Source organism: Xyrauchen texanus, chromosome 27 (genome assembly GCF_025860055.1).
Source record: "Xyrauchen texanus isolate HMW12.3.18 chromosome 27, RBS_HiC_50CHRs, whole genome shotgun sequence".
In the NCBI taxonomy this organism is placed as follows: Eukaryota; Metazoa; Chordata; class Actinopteri; order Cypriniformes; family Catostomidae; genus Xyrauchen; species Xyrauchen texanus.
Genome location: NC_068302.1, coordinates 38,900,800 through 38,918,038, shown reverse-complemented (window position 1 = coordinate 38,918,038; position 17,239 = coordinate 38,900,800). Strand labels below are relative to the sequence as shown.

At 36.2% G+C, this 17,239-nt stretch overlaps 2 protein-coding genes across 4 annotated transcripts in view; both read right to left on the bottom strand.

Annotated features, from left to right (window-relative positions):
• LOC127621347 (uncharacterized) overlaps nt 1-3,836 on the bottom strand; it is a 60,325-nt gene extending 56,489 nt beyond the window's left edge. Inside the window, 1 exon segment of the mRNA XM_052094912.1 lies at nt 3,324-3,836. The gene's annotated coding sequence lies outside the window, so the exon portion shown is untranslated.
• A 521-nt stretch (nt 3,837-4,357) lies between these two features.
• Nucleotides 4,358-10,118, bottom strand: LOC127621343 (transmembrane protein 230-like). Of its 3 annotated transcripts, none has more exons than XM_052094905.1 (4): nt 9,891-10,118; nt 9,573-9,680; nt 8,934-9,059; nt 4,358-5,908 (listed from the first exon to the last, which is right to left on the bottom strand). In XM_052094905.1, the coding sequence occupies exons 2-4, from the start codon at nt 9,651-9,653 to the stop codon at nt 5,768-5,770; spliced, it is 348 nt and encodes a 115-aa protein (XP_051950865.1). In that variant the 5' UTR covers nt 9,654-9,680; nt 9,891-10,118; the 3' UTR covers nt 4,358-5,767. The 3 variants fall into 3 exon arrangements, with proteins under 3 accessions (XP_051950865.1, XP_051950866.1, XP_051950867.1); XM_052094906.1 differs by having other exon boundaries at nt 8,934-9,053; XM_052094907.1 differs by having other exon boundaries at nt 8,934-9,050.
• Nucleotides 10,119-17,239: the final 7,121 nt, after the last annotated feature.

Sequence of the window (17,239 nt, the reverse complement as noted above, 5' to 3'; positions counted from 1 at the left end):
ATATATAAATTGGACAAATAGGGCAACATAAATGATCAATATGAATAGCTAGATTGACAATGTATTACTTTATAATCATACATTTAATTGAACATCAACATTTATGCAATAATGTGTTTATTTAGGCCAAAATAGAGAAATTCATTTGGTGGAAATATTTTGCCCCTATATTTTGAATTTCTTAGACATTTGTCACTTTCATTTGTATTTTTGCACTGAGCCACCATGATTTTTGACCCTGACCGAGGTCCCAAGTCAGGGCTGGACTGGCAATCTGGCATACCGGGAAAATGCCCGGTGGGCCGACTCACATTTGGGCAGATCAGGGGTGGACTTGCCAGCAGGATAACAGAGCGGGCCGGTGGGTCGGCTGCGAAACGTGCCGTGATAAGCAAAAATACTTTTGGATCACCCCCCCCCCACAACTTTTGGACCAGTTGCCACATAAAATTCCGGGCCGATTTCTCTTCCCAGTCCAGCCCTGTCCCAGGCACAAACATTAATTTTTTATGTTTTTAATGGTGGAAGATATACATAAATGATGATGAAAGCCAACATATGAAATGCAATGGATCAATTCATTTGTAGAGGGGGGTCAAAATGACAATGTTCACCTATTTGGGAAGTGAACAATGTGACCCACATTTGTTTTTGACTATTTAAAATGGGTACAATTTAACAATTTTCAGATTGAGTCAAAATGAGAGCCCCATATCTGTAGGATTAAACCATATATGGCATTAAAAATGAATAACCAAAAAGGAAAGTTTGTTCTGAACCAGAATCTAAAAAGAATTACCTCCAATATACTTCTGGAGTTATAGGCACTGCAACTTTGGGGAAAAACAACACAAAAAAGTTTTGGAGTCACATCATTGGCATATGAAGCAAAAAGAAGTGTTGAAGACTACTGCTTTTAGTAATAGACCTACAAATATCAGTGTAAAAATGAAATAATGATGCTGCCACCTTCCTTAGGTTATTATTTACTTATTTTATCTGTAGTTTCGATAGGCTAATAGGCTAAAAAGTTAATTTTGTCCACCCTCTACAAATAAACGGATTACTCAGTAAATATTGACCTAAGCCATTTCATATTTTGGCTTTCATCATCATTTACGTTTATCTTTCTTCAGACAAAGTACAAAAAAAATCAGTCAGGAAAGTTTCTGATATTTGTTTGATTTGGCACAGGATACCCATAAGTGAGAATATTTAGAAAAGAGCACATTTCTGCTCAATAAGCCACATGATTTGAGGTTTCTTTCATGTCCATAGCACAAACAGTGTGGTACAAGTCATGTGCCCAAATTAAATACTTTGGGTTAGGGGTTAGGTTCAGATCCATAATATTAAGTATGGGCAATAGTAATATAGTGATACTTGTTGTGTACATGTGTGTGCATTTGGATAAGTAGGTGCACAACAAATTTAACAAAACAAGACGGACGACAAAAAAATGCACATAAAGGGATTAAGATAATAGCCAAGATATTACCAAGATTTTTTTCCCTTGTGACCTTTGATCTTACACCAGGTGTGTATCACAACAAGCTCTCGAATGTGGGTCAATAATATCTGCTTAAAGGGACAGTTCATCAAAAATGAAAATTCTGTCATTGTTTACTCACCCTCATGTGGTTCCCAACCAGTATGACTTTCTTCTGCGGAGCACAAAAGCAGCATTGCATCATTTTGCCAATGAAAGTGAATGGTGACCGAGGCTAACATTCTACCAAAGATCTCCTTTTGTGTTCCCAAAAAGAACGTAAATTAACACGAGTTTGGTACAACATAAGGATGAGCGAATGATGACAGAATTGTCCTTTAAAAACAGTACAAGAACAAGAGTTTGTGCAGAAGGTAAGACAGTAAAGCTCAGCACTGAAGCCACGTTGACCCTCATCAATGACTTTAGTCCAAGTTAAGCCATTACTTTTGACATGTTAGACATGACCCAATGACACAACAAACTAATCCAAGCTGGACTAGTTAAACGGCTTTAAACATTAGCTTGCAAAGCACATGTTTGGCAAACAGTAACTCTAAAGAAGACAGTATAATGCAGACATATATGGCCAATCAAATGCAGGAGATAAAGTCAAATTGAGTTAGTAATGCATGTTACGCCATTAAAGAACAAAGTGGCCTTAATAATATAATATATAATATGCAAATACATGTTCTGGTCTATGCAGCTGTAGATTTATAAAGACAAACTGTGAGTTTAGCAAAGAGCCTGAGGTAGACTATTGTTCGGCGACTGAAAGATTGACTAAGCACAATCTTAAATACAGAATATTCCAGGTTCAATACAAGTTAATCAAAGTGAGGCACTCACAATGGAAGTCAATGGAGCCCAATTCGTGGAGGGTTTAAAAGGCAGAAATCTGAAGCTTGTAATTTTATAAAAGCACTCAGTGTACATTCGTTCTTGTTAAAACTGGAGTATTATTTGAGATGTAAAGTTGTTCAAATCATCGTTTCTGCAGGATTACAGGGTTCACATGGGTTATGCCATCATAGCAACATAGTTGTAAAATTGGATAGAACTTTATTTAATCACATTAAATCATGCTAACATGCATATTCTTTACATCTTGTGGCTACACTTTTGAAACATTGAGTATTTTTTTATGTTTAGTGATTGGCCCCATTCACTTCCATTGTAAGTGCCTTTTTTTTAAAGAAAAGGAGGGACAAGTAACTGTACTATATTGTGTTGATATCTCTGTGCAGCACATTTCCCAACATGTGTTGTTCTTCAATGTCCCTTTTAATTTTACTTGACCAAGGTGCCAAGAGTATGGAGAGCCACTTGAATCAACTAAGTGGCCCTTGAAATCTACTACCCAATCATAACAAGTATAGAATAATAAGTATTCTTCAACCAAACTGTAATGCAATTTTACTATGGGACTGAAACAGTCAGTACAAGGTGTCAGCATCCAGACCAGCTTGTGTTTTCTGCTGTGGGGAAGGATTGTATTGGTCATTGTTCTCCTGAGAAATCCTGATCTCCATGTGCAGCCATCAAACACCTGCCTTTGAGTTCCAATACCCCCCAGAAAACCCACTAAATACACGTTTCAACAGACACAAAGGCGTTAAGAACAAAAAATCAGATATCTAATACCGTCCTTAAATGTTACATGTAAGATAAGACCACCATAATTTAAACAGGAATCCTCCAATCATGTGAATGTCTGCTCTGATTTATGAATTATGTATGTTGATATTGCAGCTTAACATCTGCTATTAGCGATTGCAGTAAGGCTGCTTACAAATGCATGCGTGTGTGTGTGTGTGTGAGTGTTTCTTACCTATTTGAGGCACTTGACTGATGATAAAATGAAGATGTCACTCCATCTATTGTCTTATTGTTTTATTCAGAGTTGCAACAAGTATCCTCTAAACAAATACTTCAAAAAAATCCTCAAAAGTACTTTAGAAATCACTACAAATGACTGAAAGGAGTCAATAATAAAACCCAAACCCGATGTATCGTCTCTAGAGTTGCGTCAATGTTACAGTGTATCCCGCGGCGCTTTAAAACTTTATTTACCCGCCACTGATGTTCAGAAAAGCACGCTTGGTTTAACCACAAACCGAATTCAGAACTCTTGAACGTTCCACCTCAATTAAAAAGAAGTTCCATGGATATTAAACCTAAAGTTCGATTCTGTCTCGCTCCAAATAAGCGAAGTTTCCCGCGGTCTTCTGTCCTCCACAGTCGCGCGGTGCTTTAATGTTTCATTCCAGAGAGTTTCTGCATTTACTGACATGATACATCAGTGTTACAAACACTACATGTGAAACATGCTGGAAACACTGTAGTGCTGCTCATTAACAGACTCACTGACTGAATGATTCTCACAACGAGACTCTCTCTCAATTTTTCAATTTCTCTCCCTCCCTCTCTCTCTCTCTCTCTCTCTCTCTCTCTCTCTCTCCCCCATATCTCTCTCCCCCATATCTCTCTCCCTTTCTCTCTCCAGCTCTCTCTCTCTCTCCCTTTCTCTCTCCCCCATATCTCTCTCTCCTTCACAGTTTAAATGTTTGTTTGGCGCACAAGACATTTTTGTTTCATTTGTATAATATTATATATATATATTTTTATTTATATTATATGATAATATATTGTACAAAATGTATATACTAATATACTAAAATATGAAGTAGTATACAGTATATATATATATATATATATATATATATATATATATATATATACACACACCGATCAACCACAACATTAAAACCACCAGCAAAACAGTGCCAACCCGCATCTCAGATTAGCATTTAAGTACAGTTAAATATATCTTAACATAGAGTTGCATAGAGTTAAATATATCTTAACATCCTTTTATAACATCATCAAGACATTTCCATCAACAGAACTGCCGCTCACTGGATGTTTTTTGTTTTTGGCACCATTCTGAGTAAATTCTAGAGACTGTTGTGTGTGAAATTCCCAGAAATACTCAAACCAGCCCGTCTGACACCAACAATCATCCATGTGATTATCTAATCAGCCAATCGTGTGGCAGCAGTGCAGTGGATAAAATCATGCAGATACGGTTAAGGAGTTTCAGTTAATGTTCACATCAACCATCAGAATGGGGACATTTTGATTTCACTGTGGCATGATTGTTGGTGCCAGACGGGTTGGATTCACATTTCAAATAATTGTGTTTGGTGCACAAAAAATCTGCAATTACTTAAAACTTATATTTGTCTTTACTGTATATAATGTTATTATATTTTACCATATTACCCCTATTATAATAGTAACATGTTATATCATATTAAACTATCATTTGGTATGAAATAAAAGCCCTGGATATTTGAATAAAAATACATTTTATACTCCTGTTGGTTCTTTAAATGTAGATGTTATTAACTACTCCAAAACACCAAAACATTAGACTCTTTTTATTATTTTCATTATTATCATCTTTTATACTTGCACTCATTTCAGATTTTGGAAAATGTATTTGTGGCTCTTTATTATTTAGTTTTCCTCCCTATTGAGCACAGCAATGAGTCTTTTCAAATTTCTTAATAAAAATATACCAAGCATACTATTCAGTTCAACTATAAATATGTACTCTCACTAAAACAAATTGTGTTTTAGTCTTAAAATAATCTTTTGCAAACAAAATTATTTTAATGCTGAGTTGATTATTTTGTGTGCATATCCACTTAAAATCCACACGTGGGCGCATGTTGACAAGTTCAGAAACATTCCTGTAAATGTCATTTTACTTTCAGGGTTATTTATAAACCTCAATCTTATAAATTCTTAAGTTTTCTAAAACTGAACCAACATGAATACAATCACTCTTTGGTTAAAAATAATTTCATAGATCATTAATTGCATTGGAATAATTCACATAATTATAACAATTTAAAAAAGTTAAATCCAGTGACATGACATTTAAACATGGAATCCTTGCGTGTAATTAAGTACAGAATTACTCTCCGCTTCCGATTGGAAAAAAACACAGCAATAAAGGGTTAGGTCATTAAAAAATACATGGTGACCGAAACTAACATTTTGGGTGAAATATCCCTAAAAATATGTTTGAACACGTCACCTGACTAATTATACTAGTTCAAGAATGCAAGCCACTTTCCCAGTACATGAAATGTAAATAAAAATGAGTCTGTGGTGTCAAACACGCAGCAGATATCAGTGTCTCTGCATGCAAAGAAGACTCAAATCTCTGTCACATCAGCAGGCTGACAGGACGTCCCCGTGTGCTCAGTCATCAAAGTCAGGGATATCATCGTAGGAATAACCGCGGTAACCTTTGGAGGCGTAGTAGGCGATTCGCAGGTGGTAAAATCCAGGGAGGAAAACGAGGATTCCTATAATGAGGACAGGAATGGTGCGGTCACGATGCTGTAAGTGAAGGAGAGATGGAAATGTCAGATGGGTTTAACACATTTACAGATCATTAATGAAAGGAACAGTTTAAAAAAATAAATAAATAAAATTTTCCCTATTTTTTTTACTGGTGAAAGATAAACATAAATAATGATGATGATTAAAGCCAAAATATGAAATGACAAGGATCAGTATTTACAGAGTAATCCATTATTGTGTAGAGGGGGGTCAAAATGACAATTTCGCCTATAATTTTGGAGCAAAACAGCAGGTACAAAATAATCTTAAAAAGGTGGCAGCATCACTATTTTATTTTTACACAGAGATAGGTATGTCTATTTCTAAAATGAGTTGATTCAGCCCCCCTTGTTGCATAATGTCAATGGTGTGAGTCCAAACGTTGTAAAAAAACATTTTATTGGTGTTGTTTTCCAAAGTTGGATTGCCTATTTTCCAGAAGAGTTCAATATATCTTAATATCCTTTTAGATTGTAATTTAAAACAAACTTTCCTTTTTGCATTTTTAAAGCCCTAAATTGTTAAATCCCAGAGATATTGGGCTCTCAATGGGACAAATGTTTTTTTTAATTTGACCAATTTTCAATGGTCGAAAACCAAATGTGGGTCACAAGCTAGTTTCTCTTGTCCAACAAAACAATGGTCTGAAGGACAAATGATGTTGAAACTAGAAATGTACCTTTAATACTTCAAATAAAAACAATAATGTCAAAATAGTCAAAAAATATACTATTATTAAAAATAAGCGACACATGTGGCTCTTCGGTTAGTGCAATACCTATAATTTAAATTGATCATTCATGCTTATTGAAAAGTGTTACTTTGCTTATGTCTCCCAGAGCCAGAGAGGACGTCTGAATTTCCAGGGAGAATTTTCCCAACTACCAGGTTTTTAATGACTGTGGGAACTTCATCCATTATCAGGACTTACTCCGGAAAGAGGGCGGGGCGCAAACAGAGGGGTTTCTTTAAGAGCACTGTTAGTCAATATAAACACCTTGCTGGGATTAACCCTTGTGTTAGGTGCACAGAAGGTACATAATCTCATGGCATTCTGCTGCTAAATCAACAGCTGTGTAGACTGAATGAATATGATTTTAATGCATTAAGCAGCAAAGCTTACGTGTAGACTAGAGGAATAAGAGGAAATTGTCATTTGCTTCTCACATGTTTGAACGAATGCATTTTCATGACTTTCCAGTTGTTTGCAATTACTAGATAAATAATTTTTTTAATAATTTTAGATCGATTACACAAGTGCAACCTCTAGCCGATGAAATATTTAGGAAAAACTTTACAATCAGGTCCCATTCGTTAACATTAGATAATTCATTAGGCATCATGAACTAACTATGAACAATATCACTTTACAGCATTTATTAATCTTTGTTAATGTTAGTTTATAAAAATACAATTGTTCATTTTTAGTTCATGTTAATTCATGGTGCATTAACTAATGTTAACATATACAACCTTTTAAAAAAGTATTACTATATATGTTGAAACAAACAATAACTAAGATGAATAAATGCTGTAAAACTATTGTTGATTCATGTTAACTTATTGTAAAGTGTTACCAATATTTTGTAGCGGAGCACAAGGAAAATGTATATTCAGTGTAGAAATGACAGGACAGGGTGGGATTTATTTCTGAAATAGTTTTGCATGCCCTCACAATGCATTTAGTTTTACCACAGTAACCATATGACATTCTTAGTGGAACCATAGTGATAATACAGGAAAACAAAAACATGGTTTTACTATAGAGTAACCATGGTTAATCTTGTGGTTACTGTAGTTTTGCAATGTTATTTGTAGTAAAATCTAAAAAATAATGCTACATTTATGATTTTTGTTACCTGTTTTTGTTTCCCTGTATTATTACAATGGTCTTACTATGAATATCAAGGTTCAAATATGGTTATTTTAGTAAAACCATGGTACAGTTATTGTGAGTCAATGCAAAACTTATTGTGAGGGCACACAAAACTATTGCAAAGGAACGCAACGCTATTACGACGGAACGCATGAAAACTAAACTATTGCGAGGGAACGCATGAAAACTATTGCAAGGGAAAGCAAGAAAAATATTGCGAGGGAACGCATGCTATTGCGAGGGAACACATCAAAACTATTGCGAGGGGACGCATGAAAACTATTGCGAGGGAACGCATGAAAACTATTGCGAGGGAACGCATGAAAACTATTGCGAGGGAACGCATGAAAACTATTGCGAGGGAACGCATGAAAACTATTGCAAGAGAAAGCAAGAAAAATATTGCGAGGGAACGCAATGCTATTGCGAGGGAACGCATCAAAACTATTGCGAGGGAACGCATCAAAACTATTGCGAGGGAACGCATGAAAACTATTGCGAGGGAACGCATCAAAACTATTGCGAGGGGACGCATGAAAACTATTGCGAGGGGACGCATGAAAACTATTGCGAGGGGACGCATGAAAACTATTGCGAGGGAACGCATGAAAACTATTGCGAGGGGACGCAAAACTATTGCAAAGGAACCCAAACTATTGCGAGGAACGCAAAACTATTTTAAAAAATTATAAATAAATCCCACCTGTCATCTAAGGGTCTCCATAAAAAATATCCATGACTATTCTAGAATTGTATTAAATTCTTTATGAATTGAATTACACTTTCCGAGACATGGACATTTTTTTTTAAATTCTTTTAAAACATCTTCTTAAAACATCTTCAGGTTTTACATGACCATACAAACTCTGTTGACCATTTTTTACTCTTTTTTTTTTTTTACTTCTAAAAGTACAGAACTGCAGATGAGTGTTTGAAAGGAAATCGGTCTTTAAGATGCAGAACATACAGAAAATGTTTTTATGGTGCACATACTTCTGATGACTATGAGGTACATGAAATCAAATTAATACACACTAACACATGCAGAAGAACCTCTGTGGGTAACTGTTAGTAATTAGTTAATAATGGCACAGTCACACATGAAAGGAAAAGCATAAAGCTATGGTAATGTGTTACAGCACTCACATCATTAACTTCAAAGTATCCTGCTAACAGTAGCGCTCCGATAATGATCAGTATGGAGCCAATGAGGAAGAGACCTGTTGCCAGGGCGATGGCTTTGTAGGGGACTTTGGGTGGGCTCTTCTTAAAGTGGTAAGAGAAAATAAAACAATCACATAGCCTTTCAAATTATAATCACAGTAAAATAATAAAAGTTTACATTTATCAATAATTTAGATGTGCAAAATTTTTACATTTGTATGTTTTATGAAATATAATATAAGGATGCATGAATGCTTAGTGAGGCACATTACTACAGTATATGCACCATATAAATTACATACATCTCTAACAGACACAATAAACAGATACACAGACATGGAGATACATACATCATATACATAGAAAATAAGATACATAGACACATACAGTATATAGACAAATACATAGAAAGACACATACACGGGCACACAGACACAAGCATACATACTGTACTCATACACATAAAAAGGCAGATAGACATCTACAAGGACACATAGATATATGCATATACTGTATAAATAGACAGAGAGACAATACAGATAGATATCTGAAAAAGATTATTATTCAGTACAATACACTGACTTCAGTATGCAAGTCCATTGAAAACTCTCACTATCCCACCTGGAGATCAATGTATCCATCATCATTACTGGCCAGTTTGGAGTATTTAACTCCACTGTTGACAGTGTTTCGAGCTGGCATCTTCACACTGTCTCCAAGTTTATTCACCTAATTCAAAAACACATACATTTCAAACACCATCACAAACATTAACATGGTCACTGCAAATAATGACCATGTTACTCTATTGGGTATGTAGTTAACTGTTATCTATGCAATACATTATTAAAACAAGATGCAGACCCATTCATGTAAATTTACATATTTAAAAGTGATAATAATGTTTTTTACTGTATTTTGTTATGGTCGCTATATTACCTTAACCTTGATCTTCAGCTTTCAAAACAGACTGATGACGATTTTCCCTGAAGCAGTCACGAGAAACTAAATTTATATTTTTGCTTTAAAGCAATGAGGTCATTATAAACTAAAGTTGAATGAAAATATCATTTTATATCAGCTTGTGACAGACACACGAGATTACTGTTTACGCTTCTGGATATAAACTTCCGGGTTAACCTAAAACTACGCATGCGTTTTCAACAAGTGTCTTCTGGGTATATTTCAAACTGCGCATGCATCTTCATGACGTTAACTACACAATACCACATACACAATACCACATGACGGCGCTCTATCATTGAAAACAAACAGTACCCCTTGAATAAAAACGAGAAAATCTATTCTAGATAATTGAATCTAACTTTAATTACAAACTGTCCTTCTTACTGACTGATTCATGTAGAATCAGCAAACAGTAAGAACGTTTTATAAAACATAAATAATGTATGTAATTAAAATATTATTTGGTGAAGTACAGAAAATCATAACAGCAGGCCTTATATATGGTATATATCAGGAGCCCAGAGCACGTGAAAGCAAACTAATAATAAGATATAAAATAAATGTTTTCATGTACAATATTTTTCTTGCTATCTAATGTTTTGAGCCTTTGAACGCCTCAAATTAAATGATATTTTCTTAAATAAAAATTGCACAAGGGCAATGATTGGGGCCTAATGCAGTCAACTGTAACACTCTGTCTCTACAATATTCACTTAGTCCATTAACAGCCATTAATAAAATAATTAGGGACCATTTTGATTTCATGTTGACTTAATATTTCACTTATGCAAAGTGCATTCATTCCCCTCAAATGTTGTAAATACAATCTGTGGTCATTTGAAATATTATTATATTATAGTAATATAAATATTACATACATTTTATATATATCACCATGGTTACTTGGAAACTTAAAAAAATATTCCACAAAACTATTAAGGTAAATATCCATAAAAACTAAAAACAAAAGGGATTACCATGACACTTTTTAGTTTGTAATGTCTCTGAATGCTTTCACAAGTCACAAGAGAAACTTAATTTCTCAAACTTAGAAAATAATTTGTGCAACAGCAGACGCATGTATTTTTTCCTGGTTCTCAGATGTTTGTTCATCTACAGTATGTCGAAGGCTGAAAAGTGGCATTGAGAGAAAAAGAGGAGAAATGACTCATGTTCAGGTCATTTTGAAGACCCACCAAACTCATCGGCAGCCTGCCGTAAACAACACAATCAAAATAGTGACCACTCTCCATCTAATGAGCTCCTCTAATTAGAGAATCTGAAATAATTAGTTCCTTCATGGATGAAAAGAATAAACAGCATTTGATTTATCTTGCTGATAACAATAGTGATAGTTAGATGCCATTCTTTTCTTTATGTCTCTTTATCTTCCATTTGTCTTCTCAACTGGTGGGTCATTCTGATAGGGTTGTGGAGAGCAAATAATGCTAAATGCGAATAAAATGCATGTAACCATGTAATCGTGCATAGTTCTTAATAGGTTTATACATTTTTAAAAGGGAGGAGAAAATGCTTCCCATATTAATTGTTGATGCCAAAGGCATCCAATCAAACTCTACTGTATTTTCATACATGTATATTCATCTGTCACTTGGTAGAATGTGACCAATTTAGACAGATTCCAACATGGATGGGTTATGTGATCTGCCCTCATCCTCAAAAAACATTAATACAACTACCCACTTCATTAAATACAAGTTGACTTGCATTAAGAACAAGGCTTGTGCTGACCACATTGTGTTTTGGGCAGTGAATTAATGGCTCCTGAGAGCATGAAACCGTTTAAATTGCATTTTGCTAATCTGTTGGGTCGCCACATGATGTCCAGGGTAAATCTGGGTCCTGAAGCAAAACCAATAGAGAATTACGAGACCAACATTAAGGATCTTTAAATCGATAGTTCACCCAAAAATGAAAATTCTCTCATCATTTACTCACCCTCATGCCATCCCGGATGTGTTATATCGGTTATTGGACACTTAAACACAAATATCTGTATCGTATCGGTCATTAAATACTTTACAATTGACCCATTTTATCCCCATAATTCACACACACACACGCACGCACGAATAATAGATGACCAGCATTTGTTTTTCTATTTTTGCTGTTCTAAGCTGGTTGTCTCAGCAGGGCAGGGAGGAATAAAGGTTGATCCAACACATTTTTAAGATTCAATCCTCTTGTTTTATCCATTTGTATGGGGATTAGGTGGATTTGTTCATGGACAGAGATGTACAACCATTCTTAGGCAGACTGTTTCATAACACATAGCATCGGTGATGAGTTTGGTAATGGCCCCATTCTGGTACATCAGCTTTAATTACGGCATCTAGCCGGTGGACTCGCCCCACAATCACCCTGAAACGGTCGACTGCACCATGAAACTGCAAGGGTGAAAAAAGGTTTACTTCAATATATGGATTGTGATGGTGGCTGGTGGTCTTATTTAAGACTGTGAGACGGGGTGGGCAGAGGTATCGATTTAGATGCTGAACCACTGATCCATCACATCTTTCACTGAGGGCGTTGTCTGTGGTCTGGGGCTTTACTGTCAAGTCTATTGTCTTGACCGTGTTTAACGGACTGGCGAATATTTTGCTTGAAGTGATAGTTCAGCTGAAATGAAAAATCTGTTATCCTTTACTTACCATCATGTTGTTCCAAACCCATATGACTTTCCTTAATCCATGGAACATGGAGATGTTAACCTGTTGATACCCACCCCCTTTTTCAGCACAAACCATGAAAATGACATAGCTGAAATGGTTGAATTTACTGGATGGACCCTTTGGAGTATGGACACAGTTGTAGTATCTTTTTAAAGAAGACACTTTGGGCTTTATTTCCCAAGTTTCAGAATTAATATATGTTGTTATTTTTTAAAGTTAGAGTAGCTGAAGTTTATAGTAATGGAAATATTTTGTGCTGAACATGTTTTTATAATCTAAAAAAAACAATAATAAAAGTGCCAAGACAACCCAGAAATACAATGTTCTCAAAGCCACGAGTCTAAAGAAGTTATGTGTCAAATTTGAAGATGATCTGACAAAAAATGAGGTTCCTGCAGATTTTTTCTCTGTAAAATTAAAGCTCTTCCATTCAAGACGACACTAAATCTGACGACACTGCTTGGCTATTATGAATAAAAAATAGACTTTGGAGACAGAGTCGTTTGTTTACGAGACTCTAATATATAATATAATATACAGTTTTACAACATGAATGCTGCTCAGATTGCATTTTTTTGAAGAACGATGACGAAGGGTGATTCTTCCAGGCGAGATCTCATGTAAACAACAGAGAATATATCAATATTTCTCAGATTTATCACTTTTATGGACAAAAAGTGCTATTGGATGTTTTTCAATGAACGCTTGTCATGGACGATTGACCCAAGTGTGTTGAACTGGATTCATCTGCTGATCGTGATTTCATAACAAAGGTATGAATCCCGTTTTGATATTTCATGTTTTCATTTGTACTCCTGGCAAAAATAACTTTAATTGCTGTTTGTGGAGCATTGCTATCGTGAAACAGAGATCGGATATCAACGTTGAACCCGTTGAACATTAATTATATTTATAGATGGTAAATTATATATTAAATGTAAGCAGAGTGACGTCACTACCGCGTGCGGGGGAATTGCATATCAACAGGTTAATCAGAATGTTAGCCTGTTAGCAGGGTCCAAAATTAACCATGGAAATAATGCTAATATATATATATATATATATATATATAAATCATGATTTTAAGCTTGAGTCCACTTTCTAGCATTTTTAGGTGAACTATTAGTTTAAGATGTTAATTACTTGACATAAATGGATGACATGCTGCATGGTTTGAAAACAAGATGCCTTCATTCTAGACTGCAAAAATCGCCCCTTAATAAAAAAGATGATTACTGACACTGGCAGTCAGAGTTTTGTTTGAATAAACACTGACCAGGTAAATCATAAACCATACCAGAGTTAAATGGAATCTAGTGATTATGCCATAATATGTCATTATCTAACATGAAAACAAATCAGTTCACAGAGGTCAGAGTAAAGCTGTAGTTTAAATGCATTCTCCCGCCAAAGCCCCTCATTATTACTGCTCCTCTGATAAGCATTGGTTAATTATCTGCAGGGTCGATTGGAAGCACTGGGGGACTGCAGAGGCCAAAAGGATTCCTTCGCTGCTCACATCAGCTACATGATCAGCTTCATGATGAAGAACGCTGGCTACATCACGGTTATTTTGTCCAAAAGCATGCATTCCAAATGATGCATGTCACCTTCTGTGTGTGAACGCTACTGCCAGAGGTCTCTGTAAAAGTTCCTTTCTTTTGTTTTCTGCATACAGTCGATATTGTTGATATACACAGATGAGCCAAAACATTATCACCACTCAGAGGTGAAGCTAATAACATCGATCATCTCCTAACAAGGCCATATGTCAAGGTCTGGGTAGATTATATGGTGAGCCAACAATCAGTTCTCGTAGTCAATGTGATGAATGCAGGAGATATTGGCAGGCGTGAATACATGAGCGACTTTGACAAGTGCCAGATTGTTATGGCCAGATAACTAGACCAGAGCATCTCTGAAACGGCAAGGCTTGTGGGGTGCTCCCGGTCAGCAGTGGTAAGTACCTACTGACAGTGTCTGAGGAGGGACAAACCACAAACCGGTGACAGGGTGTTGGGCGCCCAAGGCTCATCGATCCGTGAGGGCAGCTAAGACTATCCTGTATCCTGTCCTGATGAGTCCTGTGTTCTTTTACATCACGTGGACAGCCGTGTATGTCTGTCCCATTTTCCTGTGGAAGTGATGGCACCAGGATGCACTGTGGGAAGATGACAAGCCAGTGAAGGGAGTGTGATGCTCTGGGCAATTTTCTGCTGGGAAACCCTGGGTCTGGCCATTCATGTGGACGTCAATGTGATGTGCGCCGCCTACCTAAACATCTTTGCAGACCAGGTACACTCCTCACATTAATATTCCCTGATGGCAGTGGCATCATGGCAGGTTAATGCACCCTGCCACACTGCATACATTGTGTGGGAATGGTTTGAGGAACATGATGAAGAGTTCAAGGTGTTTCCATGGCCTCCAAATTCCCCAGATCTTAATCCGATTGAGAATATATGGGATGTGCTTGACCAACATGTCCAATCCACGGCAGCTCCATCTTGCAATTTAGGACTTGATGGATCTGCTGCTAATGTCTTGGTATCAGATACCACAGGACACCTTCAGGGGTCTTGTAGAGTCCATGCCTCGGTGGGTCATTGCTGTTTTGGCAGTGCGGAGGGGACCAACAGCATATTAGGCTGTGGTGGTCATAACATGCTGGCTCATCAATGTATGTATAGTTATTTAAGTCGATGAAAAAATCTCATGAAAACATGTTCAGGACACATTCCACAGCAAAATTAGCCTTTTTGCATTACAGAAATGTCTTAATAAATAGTCATGAACATAACATTATCATGCAAAACATTGTGATTGTCCTTAAAAATAGGCTTTTTTTCTTTAAGCAAAATATATGTAATAATTTTTGCTTAAAATGTGACCTGGACATGTTCTTGATATGCATATATATCTATGCAGCCAAAATAATGGTTTTCATCATCATTACTTCATATTGGTTTATAAATAAAGTCAGATTATACAGGGCATATTTTATTACCTCATTGCACACAGTCACTTCCATTTCATTTACACTCCAAATGGGAATGAAAATAGCACTGTAAGTAATGTCTATTTGGGAGCATTCTGCATATTATAGATCATATTTTCTTGTTATCTTGGCTGCAGCATTGAGATCATGACTGTGTATATTAACCTCTTAAACTCTTGTGCATTTTTGGGTGGCCGCCCACAAATTTACCACAAATTCACACACCAATTGAAAAGCTCACCATTCACACATGCTGTGGACTAATTGCAAAAAATTTGTCTAATTTTCCAGAAATCCCCCCAAATAATAATAATAAAAAAAGATTCAAATTATTCATAAATAACATTATATGTTTATAATCTCATGATAAACAGAAAGTTCAATATATATATATATATCACCAGCTACTTCCACCACGTCTGATTTTTTGGACGTAAGACCCAAACACATCAAACCCAACATAAAAAGAAGAAAACAAGGAGAGGCAGAAAACGGTCAAGGACAAAGACAACAACTGAGACAACAACCATGGATTCTCAGGGACCGGAACAAGAACAGACGGTAATTAACCTATCAAAAACATCTCTTACCCCTGACCATGTGAGTGTGTTGTCCAAGGGACTTTCTTTTTCTCCCACTTACCATACCAATGTGTTTAACACCAAGGTGGATCTATTTAGATTCTACCGAAGTCTCCACCTCAAAGTTTGGTATCATCAATATAATCAGAGAAATGATTGCACAGAACCAAGATCTTCTTTTAGACCAAAATCATATTTCATGCCTCCAGTCTCAAATGTGACTTTGACTGCTTTTGCAAAGAAGGTGGATTATGATATTGAAAGACTATTCTTAGTATCAAATAAAATAAGTAGGGAAAACTTGACCAAATCCCAGAAATCTGTAATAGATCATCTAACTAAGAATGAGTCGTTAATCATAAAACCTGCTGATAAAGGAGGAGCAGTGGTAATAATGGACAGAGACAAATATGTTGAAGAAGCCCTGCGACAACTTAACAATCAAGATTACTATCAACGGTTGCGGTCCAATCCAATAGACGACACAAGAGATCAATTAAAAGTTCTGTTGCTTACGGCTAAGGATGCTGGATGGATTTCTAAACAGGAGCATGATTTCCTCCTATGTCAACATCCTAGAATACCAACTTTCTATATGCTCCCGAAGATCCACAAGTCTCTTGAATCTCCTCAGGCAGGCCTATTATATCATCCAATGGGTCCTTTACAGAACCAGCTTCTCAATTTATAGACTTTCATATCAAGCCATTGGTTCAACGACTTCCTTCCTATATACAGGATACCACTCATGTGTTGAAGGTATTAAGCGATATGAAAGTTCCTGATAACTGTTTTTTAGTCACATTGGATGTGGAATCTCTTTATACAAATATTGCTCACAATGATGGACTAAAAGCTTTACAACATTTCCTGACCAATAGACCTATAGACTCTTTGCCTCCCTCCGAGTTCATCGTTCAGCTTACCGAATGGACACTTAAGAACAATGTTTTCCTTTTCCAGGACCAAATGTATATCCAAGTTCGGGGCACTGCGATGGGTGCATGTTTTGCCCCCAACTATGCTAACCTTTTTTTAGGTTTGTGGGAG

Excerpts from the sequence above, each read along its gene's own strand:
- LOC127621343 (XM_052094905.1), bottom strand. The coding sequence starts at position 9,653 with ATGCCAGCTCGAAACACTGTCAACAGTGGAGTTAAATACTCCAAACTG. Across the intron at positions 9,060-9,572 it reads ATGGATACATTGATCTCCAG|TTTAAGAAGAGCCCACCCAA; the intron begins GTGGGATAGTGA and ends TTCTCTTACCAC. Across the intron at positions 5,909-8,933 it reads GATACTTTGAAGTTAATGAT|CATCGTGACCGCACCATTCC; the intron begins GTGAGTGCTGTA and ends CTTCACTTACAG.